The following is a 19,449-nucleotide window of genomic DNA, read 5'->3' as shown; positions in this document are numbered from 1 at the left end:
TGGCAAATAAAGTACATGTCAAATAGAGGAAGAAAAATAATGAATATAATTCAAAACATGCTCAAATATTTTAAATGGGATTAAAGACTAAGAAAGATATACATTGGGATTTTTTTTCCCTGCATATTATGGTACAGCTCCTTCTGTGATGTGTCCACACCTGCCTATGCCAAGCAAATCAGAAATGAAATTTTATTTCCATGCATATTCCATTTATTATCTAATAAAACAGTCATGAGACTAGAATTCCTTGAGTGCCTTAAGGAAAAGTAATTGTGACCTGATTATTCTCAATTAGGAGAAGAAAAGTAAAGCTAGCATCCGCAATAGGCATTTTTTGGTTGAAAGAGGCTGATTACCCCATATTAGAAAGAGTTATGAGTTTATCAGAATGAAAAAAAGATCAGAGGAATATGAGTAAGAGCTGGGAACTCTGTAAGAACATATCAGATATTCAAAAAATACTGAAGAAATCGGACAGCTGTTGACTGATAACTTGTTCTCAGACCTGAAACCTTCAGGGTGGTGATTTGAATAAAATATAAAAGTTAAAATCCCACAAAAAATTCAAGCTGATAAAAGAGGGGAAATAGATTAAAAATTATATACATCAGTAGCTACAAAGTAGATAAAGTAATAACAGGAGGAATGAGTATACTGTAAAAATTAATAAAAATATGTATTTTAGAATTTTTTATTTTTACAATGTCATGAAAAAAGGTAACAAAGAAATGTTAGCATTCGGCTTTTGCTAAGTGGATATGATAAAATTGCTAATGGTGCAGGGAGAGCACAAAATAAGCTTTTCGAAGTTTGTATAGCTAGGTGATTTTGGGTAAAATCTGTGAAAGGATGAAAGATTATGACTGAATAAAGACCTGCTGCAGAACCAGTGTGTAAATGGCGAAGCTCACGAGAAATCGGGCGAATGGATGGAGCTCAGGATTAGAAGATCGCAGCTGTTGACAATGGCTTCTGAACTGCAAACGGCCACACTGCTTCCCAGCCCATCCCGTGTGCCAAGAGACACTTACGCAGATGCTGACTGTGATGGTTTCATCGATGTTGTTGCACACTCCCCTGAGCTGTGGGGCAATTTAGGTGAGGAAGGAAGGGAGGAATCTGTCAGCTCTTCTATGTCTGAATGTGAGGAAGGAGGTTTGGTGGACTTTTTCTTTCCAAAGGCCTGTTTGAAAGAGCTTCTTAGCTGGAAAACAAATACAGAGCAAGATTATTTTCCTCATCACAGCACTTTGGGTGCAGCTCATGTTTTGAAGAGTTAGTTTGCAGATGCCATCCTAGCCACTGCCTGAGGTCAGTATGCAGAAGCAAGGTATTAACATATGCAACACAGTATCTCTAAAAACATGATACAGTGCTTTGTTTTGACTTTATTAATCCAGCGCAGTGCAGAAGTAATGCTATGGGAAAAGTGCAGGACCGAGTGGTACAGCTATTGGGGAGGGGTGCTCATTTAAAGCCATTAAGCCCCAGCGGAATCCCATTCCCATGGCATTCCCTTCAAGGGATGGCTTTAAATAACCACTTTGCATCTAGGTACAGGCAGAACTAAATGCTGAAATCAAAAGATGAGTCCAATTTACAGGGTTTGCCAATTTATTTTCCCCATTAAAACTTTGAACGGTCAAACTATGCAAATATTACGATTTGGATCCCAATCAAGAGGATCTAAGCAGGAACATGAGGTTTGCCTTGTTGTACTATTGAGAAGAATGTTAGCTGAAAGGTATACACTGTTTGTTGCAGATTCCTTTAGAGTGGTAAGATCTCTGAACATACAAGCATTGCCTTTTCCCTCTAGAAGCTTGTATCCAGTATTGAAAAGGGACAGAATAGCCAAAGAGCCATTTATTTCAGAAGCCATGTTGCAACAGTTTTGTCTGGAGTTAAAATTAACTATCTCATTTGTTCATACCTTTGTCTAAATACAGAACTTATTCATTTTAGGAAAAATACAGGTTTTATTTTTATTTTCAGAGAGTTGTTCTAATCAAAACTGTACAGAACACAACGACCAGCTGGTTCCTCTACGAAAAAATGAGGACTTCAAACACATTATTCTCACCGTAAAACTGGAGAGTGGGGAGTGTGACCACTGATCTTAATGAGAAACAATATTTAAGTCCTTTCCAGCTCATGATGTCTGAAGAGAAAGAAATGGATTTTGGCTACACTCCCCCTTTCTATAGCCTAAACTTTGAGATTAAAATGAATAAAGACAAACTTAGAAGACATACAGGATAATCTGGTTTTAGAAGGTATAAAAGCCTACTGCCAAAATAAATAGCAATCATGCCAAGATAGGGTTTTTTATAGATGCATGCCAACTTTTCCATGGTTTATATTCACCTCACTTCCTCTAGAGTTCACCTTGCAGAAACATGAAAGAGTGTGGAATTACAAATCAAGGGAATGAAGGCTCATCAGTATTTTAAAACAAATGTTTATGCAGATAATATTTTTAAAACAATAAACACATATTTTCTGATTCTTTACTGAAAGTATTTAATTAAATCTTCAGCAGTATGTGGTATTTGTATGTTCTGGTTCAGCAACATCTTAATTTCTTTAAACACTGTAGTATGTTTAAGTGAGAATTCTTAACTGATTTCAACTCCCTCCATAGCTGGGTAAAATATTTGAGTCAAGCTTCTGAACCAAACTCCAACTGAAGAAAAATCAAACAGGGTTTCAATGCGGCCCAGAGGTAGTTTTTAGTCAGAACAGCTATTTTAAATTTATGTTGTCGTTGTTTTCTTATTGTTGCAATTGTAGCTTGTACTTTTGTTTGTTTTAATTACTCTGACTTATGCAAATAAAACCCTGCTGATATTCAATAATTTTTAGTTTGCTGGTAGCTTCACAGTATGGATACACATGAATTTCTTGATATCCATCTGGCCCCACAAGAACATTGCAGATGAAATGGACCAATATGTTAACTCAGACACTAGGAAGTGACATAATGGCTAAAAGTGAGGCTTAAACCTGCTGAGTACTCACCCAGTTTTTCTTTTTCTTTTTTTTGGAATCAGCATCATTACCACTGCCAATACTGGAATGACTTGTAGCACTGTTGATACTGGAAACGCTTTCTGAAGAATGTTGCCGCCTTATACGTAAATCTAAAGAAAAGAAGTCACTGTGAAATCTGCTTCAATATAATAATAATAATAATAATAATTATATTTATGTAGCATCTGCCTCCTCAAAGGCAGTCTAAATGAACATAAATGGCATTGATGTTTGCAGTGGCTCAGATTCAAGCTATTGAAGCCATTGAGAAACCATATGGGGACCGAGGGGGATGCATACAATTAGTCCAATACTTAGGGGCTTCTCCAAACCAGGCTGTTCTTGCCCTGAAGGCAATGACCCTTCACAGCAATCTATGCACGTGTATCCTCATAACTGAGCACATGGATTACTCAACGCTTCAGTGCCACATGTACTACAGTTCTAAGGAGTGTAGGCACTGCTCAATTTGCAGCAGCCCTAATCAGCGTTCAGATGCTACCTTCTAATATACCATGATGGAAAGAAACAGGCAGGAGTGCATTAAAAATTAATGAAACAAAATAACCAAGAAGTGGAGAATATTAGAAATGGTTGGTGTGGCTTCTGAGTTTCAATTTCTTAAAAGTCTCTGATAACTATATCTTAATCACTGGAAATTATTCTTGCAGAACATGCCCACTAATACCAAGGGAAATTAATTTTAGATTATTTTCTACTTCCTAGAAATTTGCTTTGCTACACTGAAGTCATGCAGTGAAATGACCTTAAGGCAAACACCTAAATAATGACCTCTCTAATGGAAGATCAATAACACTCTCAAAAAACACACACCGTGATTTTTTTTTTTCAAGCAATTCCTTTGTTGTTGCTTATCAGCAGGCACTTTTGAAGAACGTATTTATCATGCAATATCAGCCTACTTGCAATGACAAATTAATTTGACATCTGGAATTTAAAACTTGCTTTCCCACACTGATTTAGAACCTCATGAAGGAGCTGAGCTTCTGTCAGTCTGTCTCACCAATGAGAACAACAATTTAACAAAGCTACAACTTTGACTGGAGTCCCAAGCTATAACCATGTTATACCATAAGACCTCACTTGTGTCTTGGGTGTACTTCATTAATCAGTTGCAGGAACACGGTTAACTCTTGATCAGTTGCTGGCCACCCAGCTCTAAGAAGATAAAGCTCCAGGAACTTCGGCAGACAGGAAACTTGTGCAAGGTTTCCAGCTCTGAAAATACCACAAGTATGCCTACCATTCACTTCAGAATGTGCTTTGCCTTGCAACAGAGTTCCCAAACAACAGAAAAGTAGTGACTTAAGGGGTTTTTTTGCCTGGGGAGAACTTCTGCATTTATTTTGATAATGACAAACCCATACCTTTGTGGGTATGATCGGGGCCGTTCAAGGCTCCTTGAATAGCAGCTTGTGCAGCAGAATTCTGAGCTTTCAACATTTCAATGGTTTCCCTTAGCTCTATAAGCTCAGATTCCTGTGGGAAGAGCAAAGAGAGATCAAAATAATAGCAAAAAGAACAATGTTTGTCTAAGCTAAAAGAAAAAATTGCAAGAGAAGTGGATTCAAATTAAAAATCATGGACTGCTTGGGTGAACATGAGGGCAACAATAGAAAGAATGCATACTTTCGCTCCAAAGATATTGAAGTTAACTAACATATTGTTTTTCATTTACTTTATATAAAGCAATCATGCTATTTTTAAGAAGAAAACATTTTTAATAAGGAGTAATCTAAAAAGGTCTCAATTGACTATTCAATATAAAATTACGAAAAGCTCAATGATTGTATTGCAAAAGACAATGAAACCATTTGAAGTATCCATTAATATGTGAGGCTACTGTTTAATGGATGAACTCAAAAGATTTAATTTGTAAAATACTAATTTAATTAAAAAGCCCCTGTTTAATAGAAATTGTCCTGCAAGTTGAAGTAAAATTACTCCACTTGAGTGCAGAAAGTTCTGTATTAGAATGTAGAGCTGATTTTTATTAAAAATATATATTTTATTACTGCTTTTATAAGCAATATTTTATTTATTACTCCCTGTCCTTCCAGTCTCCTTCCTGTATAATTAGGGTTAAAGGAATTTAAACTCAACAATAGAGAAAAGAAGAGAAGGAAAATAATAAGTTCTAAATCTTTTGGCAAAGGGACTTGGAGATGATCTGTTTTAATGCGATTGCTTAACCCCTTCTGGAAAGAAAACCTTCTGATGGAATTATACTTTGTTAAAAGTTAAAGAAAATTCTGTTGTGACTGTGTTCTTTTTCTTTCCCCCCCACAAGATGAAACAAAAGCAAACAATACAATTATTTTCTATCCAGTTCACAATGAGTCTTGTCACATTTCATCTGTTGGTGCTCAACCAGACTCTGAAATGTTATTTTTGTAGACAGTTACAGACTCCAGTGGTGACTACGAGCTCACAGATAAACAATTTCTTTCACAGTTTAGGTCAAGAAGGTCTTTCCATTAATATGACATTGTTCAAAATTCCTAAGGTAGAAAGTTGCAGAAGTTCAATCCTGGAAGGTGTTAAGCAGCCTCTTAATCCTGAGCTTAGTAAAAGGACTCACATTAAATTTCTTCGCATCAGGTTTAGAGTTTTTTTTCCCCCCATTAGACAAAAGAGCACAGTGAAAAAGTGAAAATCCAAACTGTCTACTTACGGGTAGGATGCCTAACCTTCGTTAACTTTCTCAATGAGGCTATTTTTTTCTACTTAAACTTTGTTTCCTGAAATTCTATTATTCTGGTGGTGCTGGGTAGCTGGAATGAAGCAGCAGCTTATGATAAATTTTTGCTACAGGATCATTCAGTATGGATTAAACCTAAAGTCATGCATGCTTTCATTGAATTCTGGAAATGAAAGATTTTATTGTCAAACTATTTTATGACACTATCTGTGTAAACCTGATGCTGCATAGTTTTTTTCCACATGCTGCTGGACATTCATGAAAAATTGATCGCAGTAACCATTACAGAAAAATCTGTCTTATTGTCACAGATGCCCCTTTTTCCTTTCAGTGTTTTTTAAACAAAATTCTAACACAATTTTACGACTATTTTCTACAGTAAAGCCTCCGCTTTGATAAACTTACCTTTTGTTCAGCAGTCATTGTCAGACTTTGCAATCGGCCTGTCATATTTCCCAAGCTTTTTTCGAAAGCTGCTACTAGATGAGCCTGTGAAAGAAAGACAAAATAGGGCAATTTTCCCAGATCTATTTGATTTTTAGAAGTATGTTTTTCCTTCAAGCACATTTTCGCCAGCTCTTTAATATTAGTTCAAACTCAGACTGAGCTAAGTTGGATAGATGAATCAGTCAAATGAACTCAGTATTCCTCAGGCTTCCTTAATCCCCAATGAGATTAGCTCAGGTATCTCTGGAAATGAATTATGGATTTAATGCCTGGCTTTAAGTTTACTGATATATTAGCCAAAAGTAGTCTGCTCCCAAAGAGAAGTCCAGGAGCAATTATTTTCAATTACTGGACACTTCAAAAGAGGAATTCAAGCACTTTATCTTGAAAACCCAACTTTAACTTCAGAAATAAAACACTTCAGAAAAATCCCAAGCATAAACAAAAAATATCACAGTTAGTCTTATAAAATGTCATTGTTTAGTCTATTAATATTATATTGATCATGTACGTCTCTGTGTGTATAAAATATATTTTGTAAAATATAAATATAACATTTATAATGTGTGCAAATACATATATAAAACAAAATAAAATCCTGAAAACTGGAAGTCTTACTTCTCAGTATAAAAAGCAATAAAGTTGAAACAGACCAAAATATTAAAAAAAAAAAACCTCTTTTTCTTTTTCTTTTTTTTTTTTTTTTTTTTTTTTAAACCCTAAGCATTCTATACTGTATGCAAGCTAAATTTATACAAATTGTACTTCATCAGATCTAACTGGCATTGAGCTGTGTAGGGCAAAGAGCAAGTGGTCATATAAATTCCAATATGCTAAGCCAGCTTGTACAGCCGAGGGAAAGTAAAGATTTAATTTTTAAGGAAGTCCATTTAATCCCATCCATTTCTCTCTCAACATCAAACAGTAAAAGCATAAGGAAATGCTTATTTTCTCATTACCATCCTAAAAGTGGTAATAGACAAAGTCTCCAAACATTGGCATGTGGAAATATAACTCAAACCCACCATATTTATATGCACAAATGGATTAACTGAGCTTCCTCAGTGAGGAAATTTAGTTTTTATTATAGCAGTTCAGGCACACACAGTGCCTGGCCAATTTTTCAGTTGCAGATTTGCATGCTTTTACAAGCATAGTTGAAATTGTTTGAATGTATGTGGTTGTAATGAATCCAAGGTTTAATCAAGAAAAGACATGGTTCAAAAAGGATTTTATTCTGCATTTTAGGAGAGGGAGAAGAGCTTCTTGCCACCTTGCTTTGTATATTATCCCTCAAATAGAAGAAGATTATCATATATATAATAATGAGCTACTTCTGCATCTCCACTTCAGAGCTGTTATACTGACGAGCGACTTTTGTGTCTTGTAAATAATTTTGGGTTGCTATAAATATTTAGGTATCTTGAAATCCTCTTATTTTATTCCTATTAAACTTACTGAAAGTTTACTCCTTGTAAACTACACTATTAATATACTTAGATATACAATTACTTATGGATGCAGTGGTCAATTGACCTGCAGATGCTTTCTGCATCTGCAGGGATATCTTGGGGATAACCCTTGTGGTAAAGCACACATACCACAAGGATTAACTCCAGATAAACATAAGACTAGACAAATATACAATCTCTTAAAGATTAATTAATAATTGTATGTATTCCTATTTTAACTTCTACAACTTAGGCTACATTCTTGAAGTTATAATCTTTGATAAAATGAACCTGGAAACCTGTCAATCAATACTACAGCCTTTGTTTGTTTTTACTACTCTATTCCTCTGAGAAAATAAAAATAAGTGGCTTTTAAACTTACTTTTAACTTTATTAATTAGCTACATGTTAAAAATATCCAGATTTATCTATGGTGTTTTATTTCCAAAGATGATGACCACCAACCCAGAACACTATCAGAGACAAAATAGATTCACTACTACAGAATTTTAGCCAAATGTCTCTTCATTAGTTTTTTTAACAGGAAACTGATGGAGCTCACTGTTCCCTGCCTCATAAAAAATCTATGGCTTGGCTGATGGCCCATGGTTCTGTTTTACTCTGAGAATTACAGTGGGGACTGAGGGCTTGAAAGAGGAATAATTTGTTTAATTATGCATTGCTTCTGTCCTTTTCTAGAAATTAGACAGTAATAACCACAGTACTTTGGTACCAAACTATGCATAGTTGTGTGAAGTATTTTCCTATTCCATAGCTACAACTTCATCCTGTATTGCACATGAATAGACAACAAAGAACATATAGGAAAAATTAAGTACTAAAAAGCAGTATTAAAAATGTTATCAAAGGTCACTGAAACTGTTATTTTCTGACAGCCTTTAGAGAAAGACAGCCATGTCACAAGGGTTCTCACTAAACTTCAGCCAGTGACAGAGAACATTACCTTCTTGGAATATTATCCAAACTTTTCGCATCATAAATGTAATTGGATCAAGATGATGAATTTTTTCTAACTCATTTCAAATAAAGACTATTAGATTTTGATTTCCTAATAATACAGAAATGTAATTCAAAGTCCCATTGACCAAAAACTATTCAAGAAGAAAATCTTTTAATTGCATTGTTCATTACTTTAAATGTTTATTACAAGAAAGCACTCTTCTACTGAAGTATTGGTTTTATATTCAGAGTAATAAACTGTTCTGTCTTTCTCCATGGTAGCTAATATTCATTTATTCAGGTGTCTAGGAGTTCAGACTTGAAAACTTAAGCAGATTTTCCCTATAGAAATACTATACAACAAAATAAGAAAATTTAGTTTGATAAAGGCTAAATTATTGGTATACTTATATGTGTGTTGAAGTATACATAAAACATATGTATATGTGTATATTTCCATTTGAGATAAGGTTTTGCATTTAAACTGTTAAATGCAGAACAATTCATAAAACAATTAAAGCAAAGAGAAAGAAGTATATGTGTCTTTAATAATGTTCACCAGAAATTAAAAATTCTAATTAGAAACTTTTTTTACACTTAAAAATTTGGTAATTTATTTTGATTGGGTTGCTAATCCTCAGTTTCTGAGGATGATTTAACTTATCTAAAAGTTTCCATTCTTTCATTCTTTTAAAAATATTTATTAATTGTTTTCTTTGGTTTTTTAATATACAGCCAGTCTCTCACACCTTAGAAATCTCTGTGTTAGATTCAGAAGTTTAATTCATAGCATACAACACAACACATCATTGCAATACTTCAAAGAGTAGCCTGAATATTACATGTGCTTTATATAATGCTCATCCTAAAGTAAAAGTGTGTCTTCAAAACTGAATGCAGTATTTGTACTTGAATAAAAGACATCCTGGAATTAGAGTTAAGTAACTGGGAATTACTTGAAGTATCTTCAGCAAAATACATCCATCATTAACATGACATACATATTAGATACATAGATATACAGCTCTTAATTTGTAAATATCCTTCATGTATGAATTAATTTTGACTTCTATTAACATGCAAAATGCCCACTGGAAATAGTCAAAGAGATGTATCCTTAGGGAATGACTTCAGTGCTAAAATGATAGATTTGTTTTTAAACATTTCCTTAGCAAACTATCCCAGGCAAACCTCAAATACCTCAGCTCTCAGGTTTACAGCCTATCCTGAACATGACATTCACATATGAAACATCTGTCTTCCAACACACTTTGGGATTCGACCTGTGGCACTCGGATTTATAAAACAAAGGTAAATAAATAAAGTTCCTCCCACCTGACATGGCTGAATGAAAGGAGGTGTGAAAGGCCAGAAGAGATCGGGCTGATTGCAAGCAGCAGCCGTGGATCTGGTGACCTTTTCTGTTTGCTGCCTGCTAGCACCTTGTTGCTTGGCTGTAGGATAGCGGTTCAGAGCTGGCCAAACAAGAGCATTAGCCAGCAAACCCCCTCCGCTTTCCACTGGCATCCTGGCTCTACTGCAGTTTGCAAGCATGCACCCTTCAGCTTTATACAGTACAAAGCTCTGATCAAAGTCCCTCCGAACAGGCTTGGTCAGGCTGCTCGCTGGAATTTGAGCCCTTGTCAGTCACATACGGAGTCTGCTGGTTGGACATTTTCCGCACTGAAAACAGGCCCTTTCTGAATTAGCACTGAGATTTACCCTTCAGCCACACTGAGCCACACTTCAGCCACAGATGCCAGGGGTAAAGCAAGAATCTCAGAGAAAATCTGTAAATTAAGCATCCAAACAACAGTTGGACCCAGCTTGAATTTAATCATATGCAGGCAAAACACTTTGGCCATTTGGGCTTAATCAAATGAAATAAACTGCTGAAGTCAAGACTAGAACTAGAGTCCAGCCAACGAAAACTGAACAACAAATCAAACCAAACAAGAAAATTTTTAGCAGAGTTTTCAATAATGCCTGAGAAATGCTATAACTTCCAATTGACAGACTTTGGAATAAAATAATGTATCAAGCAAAGGCTTGATTAAATATGTCAAATTTTAACTTGCCAGTCTTTTAATAACTTACACACTAATTTCACCAACAATCTTCTGTGGAGAAGCAAAGAAAGGCACAAATAGTGTTGAAATGAGCTGAATAAGGTGCTCTTTTTTTCACTCGTGTACAATACGTTTGCTCAGTTCTACAAAGGGAAATGCTAACGACAAATTCACATCAAGATGGAACTTTGAAGGAACAAGATTTCTTGCTATTAACACTTTCCTTCTCCAGACCACAGCAAGGCAAAAAGTTCTGCCTATTTTCAGACAGTGAAGGTATGGAAATTAGGAGGAGCTCAGAACTAACACTAAGGACTTATGTTAAGAGGAATGCATTTGTAGCAAAAGCATCAAAGCATCAGAAAGGACTGAGCATTTTTCTGGTTAGCAAAAGCACCACAAAAGATAGCCTGTTCATACAGTTCTCTGTCTGCCAGAGATGGATGTCTTGACAGAGAAGACAGGCAGTGATCAAACTTTTCCGAATTAAACTTAATGTTCGTTCAAATTTTAGCCTTACTGATGAGCAAACATGACTCAAAATGAGGGTCACAGTAGTATTACCCATGTAGAGATTTGATTTCTTCTCTGAGAATAAATTGCATATTTTGTGATTAGGAATCTAATTCTCCTTTAAAAGGCAGTGACTGGTGAAATATGTCTCTTAGACTATAAAATAGATGATAAGTGAATACACGAAAGGAACACATTGCTAAGGCAGTACAAGTTCATGAAATATAGAAAGTCCTTTAGGTCTTCTGTAAGTTTGCCAAGTTAAATCAATTGTTTGTTAATATCTCTCAGAATTTTTATGAAAAGTACTTAATATCTGGCATTTAAACATCAATTCTGTAAGTAACTACATTTCAGTGGTTCTATCACAACTAAATAGTTGAATATACACTCTGCTTTCCACCTGGATTTTATTTATGATGTTCAAGAGATACTTTGTAGAATTTCTTCTCATAAAGTGCTTAAAGGACTGACAGAAGGAGTGCTAAAACATTTAAACAGTCTATTTTGATTGTTTGGATTCATGTGGAAGTGTTGTTTTAATACTTTACAAGTTCTGTACCAGAAACACCAGAAAATTAACTCAAGACCAGGTTTATTGTGAAATATTTCTCAATTTTTTGGTTTTGTAAAGTATGTATCTCATGAGAACATCCTGCCAAAAATATTTACTCCCGACATTTAGTAATCTCTACTTTTCTTTAAAGATGGTATTCATTGTGAATATAATTTTGTTCATGCCTAGCGATTTTGAAGCCTCTACATTTCGTGCTCCTGAAAAATTTAATTTTGAAGGAATTTCTACATGTTGGGAATTTGGCAAGAGGAAAGATTTCTCTTGTATCACTTAAAAATGCATGTGCAAAATGGATCAGCCTTAGGGTTGCTTATAGGTTTAGAGTTTAAAGAATATCTCCATGGAGATGGATTAGAAGGTGTGTAACAGTCAAAAGAACATAATTAAATTAACCAAATGTGGTACTTCTGGATAGGAAAACCAGATGTCTATGCATATATTGTTAGCCATCCTATTGAAAATGTCCTTACAGTTAGATCCATAGAAAAACCTTCTTGCTAGCTGTTCAGAAGCCCAGAGACAGCATATAGGAACAGATTCCCAACAATCCAGTCTGATTTATACAGATCAACCCAAATTTATTTCTTACCCATGCAGCTGATTTAGTTTGAGTAAAAACCAAGACAAAACACCTATTTTTAACTTGATTCAGTTTCTTTGAATTATGGATCAAATCCAATTATAGCGTGGAGAATGTTCTGACATTATTGCACTTGTTGCCGTATTATAGACTACAGCATTTCTGGGCTGACTGAAAAGTGACGGAGACTGAATAATCTTTCACCTCTCCCTTTCAACACAGCAGTTAGAAAAAATATGCTGGTGTCTTCTGTTCTGAGCCAGTGGAAGGAGGGAAGGGAAAACTGTTTTTCTACCTGCAGAGTAAAGAGAGGAGTGGTAACAGGGGCCTGAGTCATCATCTGGAACAGGCACTGAGCACAAGCCCACCAAAGGCAAACAGTTTAATTTGACTGATATGACACCTCTATTTAGAATAATGAAAAGGTTTGGTTTGAGAGGGACCTTTAATGATCATCTAGTCCAACTTCTGACTGTGGGCAGACACATCTTTCACTAAACCAGGGGCTTGCTGGAATCAGGATAACTCATCTAGATAACTCCAGGGCACTTAGAGTAGATGTGGGCATGTCTGTGATTGTGCTGTGTCACAAGCCCAGCCAGGGATCACCTTCCTGTGCTCCCCACTTCCAAGTAGAGCTGCTGTACCTCTGCCTTTCTTGTGGAAAGAAAAGGGCCCTGCAGAGAACAACAGACTCACTAGCAAACACACCTACCCAAAGCATGCTATTTTAGCTCTTCTCTCCTCTCAGTGTGGGCTTTAGTTTGTTGCTTTCAGGATAGGTGAATGAAGAACTGCCCAAACTGGTAAAGATGAAGGTCAGTCTAAAACATGTGAACAAAGGAACCCCATACCCAATATAGATATGCTGGCTATTCTAGCTATACATTCGCAAATGAAAAACCCAACCCAGAATCCAGATGTTGAATTTACAAACATCGCAATGTCCCACATCATCTGATTCACTAGTTCATTCCCAGTACTCAGAGGAGTCTGGCAACCTACACTGCTACAGATGTACAAATATCCACAGGTGCTCTGCAGTCATCTGAACAGAGAAGAAAGTTCTAAGTATAGCTTTTCCACATTTTCATGTGTGGAAGTCACACATGAACAAGCAGTCTTCACGGAGCTAGAGATTTTTTTCTCTCATCATGAAATAATTTATTTAAAATCAGCAGTTATTTATAAATCTAAATATTCAGGATATCTACACTACAAAGAAAAGCACTCCATGGACTGCCCAAGATATCAGGAAAGTGCTTTCTTGAGCTGCAAAATGATACATTCTTCTAACTGCATCTCAGATTTTCCTCACAGTAGTAACAATAATTATAGTCTGAACTGCATTAAAAATTACAATACTACATTGTTCAGTAACTTCATCTGAAACCACATCAACATGACAGGATTGGAGCTCACTTTCTGTATCTGGCATTATTTTCAGATGACACGTTCCATAACTCATATTACCAATATATGTCAATTGGAAGGAACACCAGGAAGCTCTCTGTGAAATAGTCCAGTTTTAATTACTTATATATCAGCACTACTTTTGTAGCATATAAATCCTATATACACTAGTACACTGTGCTTCTCTTCACACCTGACTGCATTTTGCAGGGTTTGTCTTTGTGAAATGAAACTCGAATGGGTTCTATTAGAATATGCAAATCATACTTTTCTTTGGTTGTGTCTCCTTACTTTTGGCCATTTTTTATAATTGATTCTGAGAAAAGGGTGAACCTGAACAGGACAGGACTGTCACATTCGAAGTGTGGAAACTCTCCATTTCCACTGTCTACTTTCCATTTCCACAAGATTAGTTTTTCTTGAAGCTGGGACAATATAGAAATTCAATGAAGTCATTAACTTAGAAAAAAAAAAAAACCCTAAATAAATAAACAGTAAATGTCTCCAAGACTATGTGTTGAGTAAGAGCAATTGATAATGTATTTGTTGATACTACTTATCATCGCAAGCAAAAATACTTACATTTGCTGAAAGTTGAGAAGTAAGCGTAGCAACTTTCTCCTGTGATGCAACCAACTCTCTCCGTAGTTTCTGAATTTGCTAGAGAAACAACAGACTGCTGTCAGTATTTCAGCAATGTTTTTGTTGCAGTTATTTTGCATGTTTTCTTGAGAGACAACCAATAGGTTTACAATGTCTTAGCTTCAGATTTTAATCTCAGAACTATCCAGAAATACAAATTATTAAAAGTTTTATTTCAGTGTTGCTCCAACTGTTTTCTAGCACTTAATCGGTGTATGAGCCAGGATACCAGTTAAGGGAGCACACATGGGCAAATGTTTAATAACTTTGTAATTAAAAACTCCCTTTCTTGCAAGGGAAATGTCATGGGTTTTTACCAAGCCCCACAAGTCCCAAACATATGCTTAGTGCAATCAAGAAGAGCTGCCCTGGATGTGGCCTGAGGTTTTGAAACACGAGTGCATTTGTGTGAGGTTCACTGTGCCTGACTGTAGACATGATGCAACCAGCATATGTTGAAAGTCTACATTAAACTAAGATAATGTGAAAAATGTACTCTCATGCTGCCTAACATGAAGAAGACTTTGATGGCTACCTCAGACACAAATTTTTTCTTTATGCATGTCTAAAATTAGGTGAGGTAAAGTAGTATTTTTTTTTCTCTAACACATGCTTCCTACAGTCCCTGAAATTCAAACACGCAACCTCTTTAAATCTTATATAGTATTCAAAAACTTGCTTGCCAACTTAAAAAAAAAATAAATGTAGCTTTAAATGTGCTTGTTGACATAAAAATAAACTCAAGACTCTTTTATCTTTTAATGAGAAACAGAATCCTTAGGAAAATATCTGTTTCCATTTCAGCTGGGGTAGATACCTAACATGAAGCTCGCACATCATTTTGAGCTCATTTAACCCTATTTGAGATCTTACAGGGACTTCTGGGCACTGTACTGAAATCAAACACAGCATGGAGTTTCACTTCGAAGAGCCTTTCATATTCAAATGTAAATTATTCCAGACAAGAGAACCAAAATGGGTAAAACCAGCCTAGGAAAGAGAACATTTACAGTCACTAGTAAAGACCATTGCAATACTTTAGTTTTATGACTCCCATGAAAACCAACAAGAAATACTGCACAAGCAACATGAACATGTTCCTGTACTTCTGTAACTCAAAAATAGCTCAGTCATTTGCACTAGCTCAATGCAACAGGGGCAGATTATCGAGCTGTTCTCCATCCTGGACTGACCCTTTTATTTTTCCAAGTTTTCTCTTTGGTTTTTAAATGCAATTATTTGACATTCCAGCTTAAGCTACACTTTCACCATATTCTTGCAAATTCACAAAAGTAGGTCTTATGAAGTGCTGTTCAACATCTTCTGTAAGAGCATCTCAAGCAGACCCAGATACTGAGAAAATATGTAGAAATACAGAGGAAATAAATGTTGTTTAATTTTTATATTCAGACCTACATAAAGGCAATAAAATAAGGAACTGGAATTTACACTACTGAGCTATAACATGCCTCTTTACCTCCTTTGTTTTAACTTAAAGAGATGTGAGCTTAGACTAAATTATATTGAAATATACTGCAGCAAGGAGGGAAGGATATGTTTATTTGTTCAATTTCCTCAAAATATCTTTTTGTTGACTTTTTCTTTGATTAGAAGAGTAAAAATAGGAGCAGCATAAATGCAGGAGTTGAAGGCATGTAGCTCTGTGAAGTGGAAATGCACCCCTTGGTGCTGTGTTTTATTGCAGCTACTCTTTGGTGCCCTTTTAATACAACCAGGACTTCACTTTGAGAAAGGCTGTAATTGTATCCAGCTGCTGACCCAGGCTTGTCACCCATTCTTATACACTGTGAGGAGAAAGAAGCTATTTTCCATGTCAAATTTGATTTATATCTGAAATCAATCTGCATTGCTCTGAAATCCATCAAAGTGGTCAGTTTCAGAAATTCAATATAATTCAAAATGTGAGGGAGAGAAGTTCAAAGCGATCATTTGAAGTATTTTTCCTCCTGAAAGGCAGCACCTTACCTTGAATTGCACAATCCCTTAGATCCTGCACAGAGTGGTATTAAGTCTGAAATCAGACCTATCAACTCCTCCACTCAACACCCAGTGCTCATTGCTTCTTTTCATCTTTTCAGAATGACAGCCAGGAGGCTTTCTTCAGCACAATGCTAAGAAAACACCTTCTAGTACACTAAAAGCTGCACCAGGTTTCCACCAATATTTCTTAAAAGGTGATGCAAAGACACAGGGTGTATTTTCCCTACCAACTACGCAGTTTAGCCAAAGCAGGTAAACAATAAACTATAAAATAATGTAAGGCAATACAGAAGGGTAAAAATGAAGAAATGTTCTTACCTCTGAATGTGCCTTTTCTTCTGCCTGGAAGAAAACGAAGAAGAAATGGCTTAGAATCAGTGTGCAACATAATTGCGGTAATAGAACATAAAAGCCAGCCTCAGTGAAGTGAAATGAATAGCTTCACGCATCCATTACATTTAAGGAAGATATCCAGTAAAAACAATAAATGGAACTCTTTTCAACTTGCTTGGCAACGTTCCAGCTGAAACCCCAAAGAGCTTGCCAGCGTACTGAAAAAATGAAATGGTGGAGAAAGGGAGAGCAGGAGCAGAACTGCAGAAACTGCAGCTACATTTCTAAGATACAAACAAAAATTCACTATGCTCTCACTGCATGGGCCTTAGTCTGACACAAAAAAACCATTTATTCTGCAATGATTATTAGGGCTCCTGGATTTATATTTGTTTTATACTGCATACCAAGACATGTTCCTAATATAATAATAAGTAATCTCTGATAAGAGAAGTTGACAGCATACCTGTAAAACATACATTGGGAAAGGGGAGGGGAAATTGCATTTTAATGTAATTTCTTCCACACAGAGTACTGACCAAAATATTGAGGGTTATCAAGGCATGTTAAAGTTTTCAATTAAACTTGCTAATATTATTTAATAATTTAAGTATTTTCCATATTGCAATGTATTGTGTCACATACTGAAACTTTTTACTCAGCAGTCTTTTTCAACAAGCTAAGAGACTAAACCACTGCAACGCAAACCTTTGAAAGTCATTCAGTTTCTAAGCATTGGATCAGTCCGATTCAGGAGACATTTGGTGGACAGATAAATCTTGCTTCAGTGGGATTCTAATGGAAAAGAATGGCATGCCACGAGAAAGGAACCCTTTCATAACATAAAACAAGAATCAGTTGATGTACTGGAAATCAATCCACTCCATGGTATGAAGTGGCCCACGTTCAGAGAAGCAGTCTACATTATCTGGAAGAGAAGTAAGCAGTAGAAGGAAAATGTAGGTAGAGCAACTATCTATAAATAACATTAGAAACACCAAGAAGAACATTAGAACCCAAGGTAAGGGTTCTTCAAAAGTTCTCTGGCATCAGTCTATGTATCTTGTTCGGTGTTATTACAGATTAGTATAGTTGACTTTGAGCCTCTATTAGGCACTAATTTTGGGCTGATAGCATTTTAATGATTTGTAATAGAAATGGTTTTTTTGCTTTACCTTGCATAAGGGCAGAAGACTTCTGGAAAATGCCTCTTTCCATACATGCTTATCTGTTAGCAGTCACTAACAGACTGTGATGCTATGATGTTTGCCTTGGCAACATGTAGAAATGCTTTTGGCTGATACTAATCTAATACCTGACACATCACTATTTGAGGATGATTTAGTATAATGAATTTTTTGTTTCCCATCAGAGATGTGACACATTAACTTTCTGATCAATGTTTACAAAAAACGAGATCTGCCTACAGGAAAAAAAAAATATATTCTACTCCCATTATTGTTACATCAAATATGTAGTGCATGGAAGGTCACAAAGGGATTGAGATTACAATGTCCTCTTATGATTTCTTATGTGACAACAAAAGCAAAAAATTAGGATTGGTGACTTTTTTCTAGAACTGCCATGTGGGGACACGGTCCTTGTCCTTGGAGCACAAAACCTGCTGATGAAGGCACTGCTACATGTCCTTACCACACAACTCCCTCAATGCACAAGGAAGTGTTGCCTCTTCCCGAGTTCAGAGAGGTGGCTCTCACAAGTCAGATTTTGTGGGCAGTGAAGGAAGCAAATGAATGAGAAAGACCAGGACTTTGGACATCCTACCAGCTTAAGAAAATAGAATCTGACAACCAAATGCATCTCGGTAGTTTTTACTTAAGTTTATGCTCACACCATGGTAACCCAGGAGTCAGCCATTGTTCCAATAGCCTCTAAAAAGAAAAAATTCTTTTTCTCACTCTACTTCTGCGTTATATGCATGCATCCCATCCTTGCAAGGATTATTTTTCTTTTTTTGAAGTATTAGAATATTAAGGTACAAATGAAATAGAACTCCTCTGAGCATGGCCTAGCACAATCAATGTAGCATAGGGAGTCAGTGTAGCTAATGCTGAGAGCCAGTGCAGGAAATTGGCAATTAACTAAATATGGGAAAATTTAAGTGTTTTACCTACTGAGCAGGAGGAGACTGAAACAGGAGACAACGTATCATATTTTTTTCAATTACTCACAGGTCTAAATGAATTGAAACTGCCAAAACTGAATCAATTTATTACATCTGCCCACATGGTGTATTTTTCTGTGAAACAAAATGGATGTCTCTGTGCATGCATATCTCTATAAGCTAGGTTTCCAGTCTATGCAAGTCAAGTCCTGAAAACCCAAATGCAAGCCAATATACACAGAAAAGAGTAGTGAAGGAAGAACGTCTGCATGATTGGACTTATTCAATGGCAGAAAATAATGAAATGTCTCTTCTGAGTCTCATATTCTAATTCTCAAAGAATCAATCTTCAGAGAATAACTTGAAGATTTTCAACTATCCTCTGGTAATTATACATGAAGGTCTTGATCTTCATTTAGTACTTTGATTGAATTTCGCCAGTGATCTGGTCACAGAAAACACTAGCACTAAGGCTTAAGACAATGCTTGAGAAATCTAATAAATATATTTAATTGAGATAACCCTGTGAAGCTATCCCATTGCTCTCCTCTCAACTGATGTGATACTGAGTGTTAAACTT

At 35.9% G+C, this 19,449-nt stretch overlaps 1 protein-coding gene across 2 annotated transcripts in view; it reads right to left on the bottom strand.

Moving 5' to 3' along the window:
• The window catches only part of NAV3 (neuron navigator 3), a 251,244-nt gene that overhangs the window by 22,730 nt on the left and 209,065 nt on the right, over nucleotides 1–19,449 (bottom strand). For both annotated transcript variants that reach the window (XM_041465666.1, XM_041465667.1), the window contains exons 21-26: nucleotides 16,730–16,753; nucleotides 14,351–14,428; nucleotides 6,164–6,247; nucleotides 4,425–4,536; nucleotides 3,025–3,146; nucleotides 1,035–1,207 (exon numbers count right to left, since the gene is read on the bottom strand). In XM_041465666.1, the coding sequence (XP_041321600.1) occupies nucleotides 1,035–1,207; nucleotides 3,025–3,146; nucleotides 4,425–4,536; nucleotides 6,164–6,247; nucleotides 14,351–14,428; nucleotides 16,730–16,753 (593 nt within the window). The remainder of the gene's footprint in view (nucleotides 1–1,034; nucleotides 1,208–3,024; nucleotides 3,147–4,424; nucleotides 4,537–6,163; nucleotides 6,248–14,350; nucleotides 14,429–16,729; nucleotides 16,754–19,449) is intronic.

The sequence above is a fragment of the Pyrgilauda ruficollis genome, unplaced genomic scaffold (assembly GCF_017590135.1).
Source record: "Pyrgilauda ruficollis isolate IOZ18807 unplaced genomic scaffold, ASM1759013v1 scaffold19, whole genome shotgun sequence".
NCBI classification, from domain to species: Eukaryota; Metazoa; Chordata; class Aves; order Passeriformes; family Passeridae; genus Pyrgilauda; species Pyrgilauda ruficollis.
The sequence above is the reverse complement of the archived record's forward strand: the minus strand, read 5'-3'. Positions and strand labels throughout refer to the sequence as shown.